Source organism: Sinocyclocheilus rhinocerous, unplaced genomic scaffold, assembly GCF_001515625.1.
Source record: "Sinocyclocheilus rhinocerous isolate Xijiao unplaced genomic scaffold, SAMN03320098_v1.1 C36375767, whole genome shotgun sequence".
NCBI lineage: Eukaryota > Metazoa > Chordata > Actinopteri > Cypriniformes > Cyprinidae > Sinocyclocheilus > Sinocyclocheilus rhinocerous.
The window spans coordinates 1-1062 of NW_015779875.1; the positions used below are offsets into that span (position 1 = coordinate 1).

Consider the following 1062-nt stretch of genomic DNA (forward strand, 5'->3'; position numbering starts at 1 on the left):
TTTTTTTTTTTTTTTTGAGTCCAGTGAAATGACACAAACCCAAAGTGTTTCCACTGTTGATTCAGAGCCATAGCTAGAGCAGCTATCTTGGTTTATGAACATAAAATAATACTTCAGCATGGTTTTTCATGATTTGTCTAGTGATGTTGACATATTTAACAAATATTGGAAGATTGTACTGAAATCGCATGACTCCTTGTACATAACAGATACTCACTGAGGATCCAGCGCTCCATCGCCTCCATGGACAGATACTCACAAGCCATCTGAAAACAATGTTCAGTGTCAGTCCTTTATACAAACAGCCAAATGCACAACGGTTTACTGATCATGACCTCATGGATTGCAATGGCATTGTATAATCAATGTAAAAAGCCAAGCTAAACCACACAGCTGAACCGATAACTGATGATCTGCACAGTGGAAGATGTACATACTGTGTCACAGCATGCAGGGCTGAGCATGGCAGCGGGGGACGCCAGCAAAGACAAGAGCTGAGCGCTGCGCCACTGGTCAGCAGAAAGATTCCTCCGCGGATACACCATGAGCAGTGAGAGGAGAGCCTCTGTCACAGACTTAGCAACAGCACAGCTATTCATATTAACCCTGCAACTGAATCACTTTAAGACTAGAATGACTATACTTAAGTTACATCTATCCAATATTCACTAGGTTGTCATTTCTCTTTAATATGGCTGCGCAGCAAACAGAAACTGGGCTGTACGTGCTAAGCACTAGAATATAATAAGACTGATGCTGATAAAAGGATGAAAGGGCAGACTGAAAATACTCATTTTGCATGTCATAAGAACATTATTTTGTATATATAATTGTCTATAAAATAATTTTGTTACCAACATTTAAACATATGGAAATATGGTTGGTATCTAAAATGGTATCGAAAGGGGACTGACCTTGGTGTGGGGACCAAACTCCTCTGAAAGCTTTTTCCATGGATGGTCGTACTCTATAAGCATCTGACCAAGTCGAGGGAATGAGGGATCACTGCACATAGTTAAAACACACACACACAGGTTTGTTTTTGTGAAAAGTGGGGACATC

At 40.4% G+C, this 1062-nt stretch overlaps 1 protein-coding gene across 1 annotated transcript; it reads right to left on the bottom strand.

Moving 5' to 3' along the window:
• Positions 1 to 202: 202 nt before the first annotated feature.
• On the bottom strand, positions 203 to 1013 carry LOC107735925 (nck-associated protein 1-like; the record flags this gene model as incomplete). The annotated part of the gene is made up of 3 exons (XM_016547470.1): positions 915 to 1013; positions 438 to 575; positions 203 to 266 (listed from the first exon to the last, which is right to left on the bottom strand). Coding segments are annotated over exons 1-3 (301 nt in total), but the record flags the coding sequence as incomplete, so codon positions are not given.
• Between the last annotated feature and the right edge of the window lie 49 nt (positions 1014 to 1062).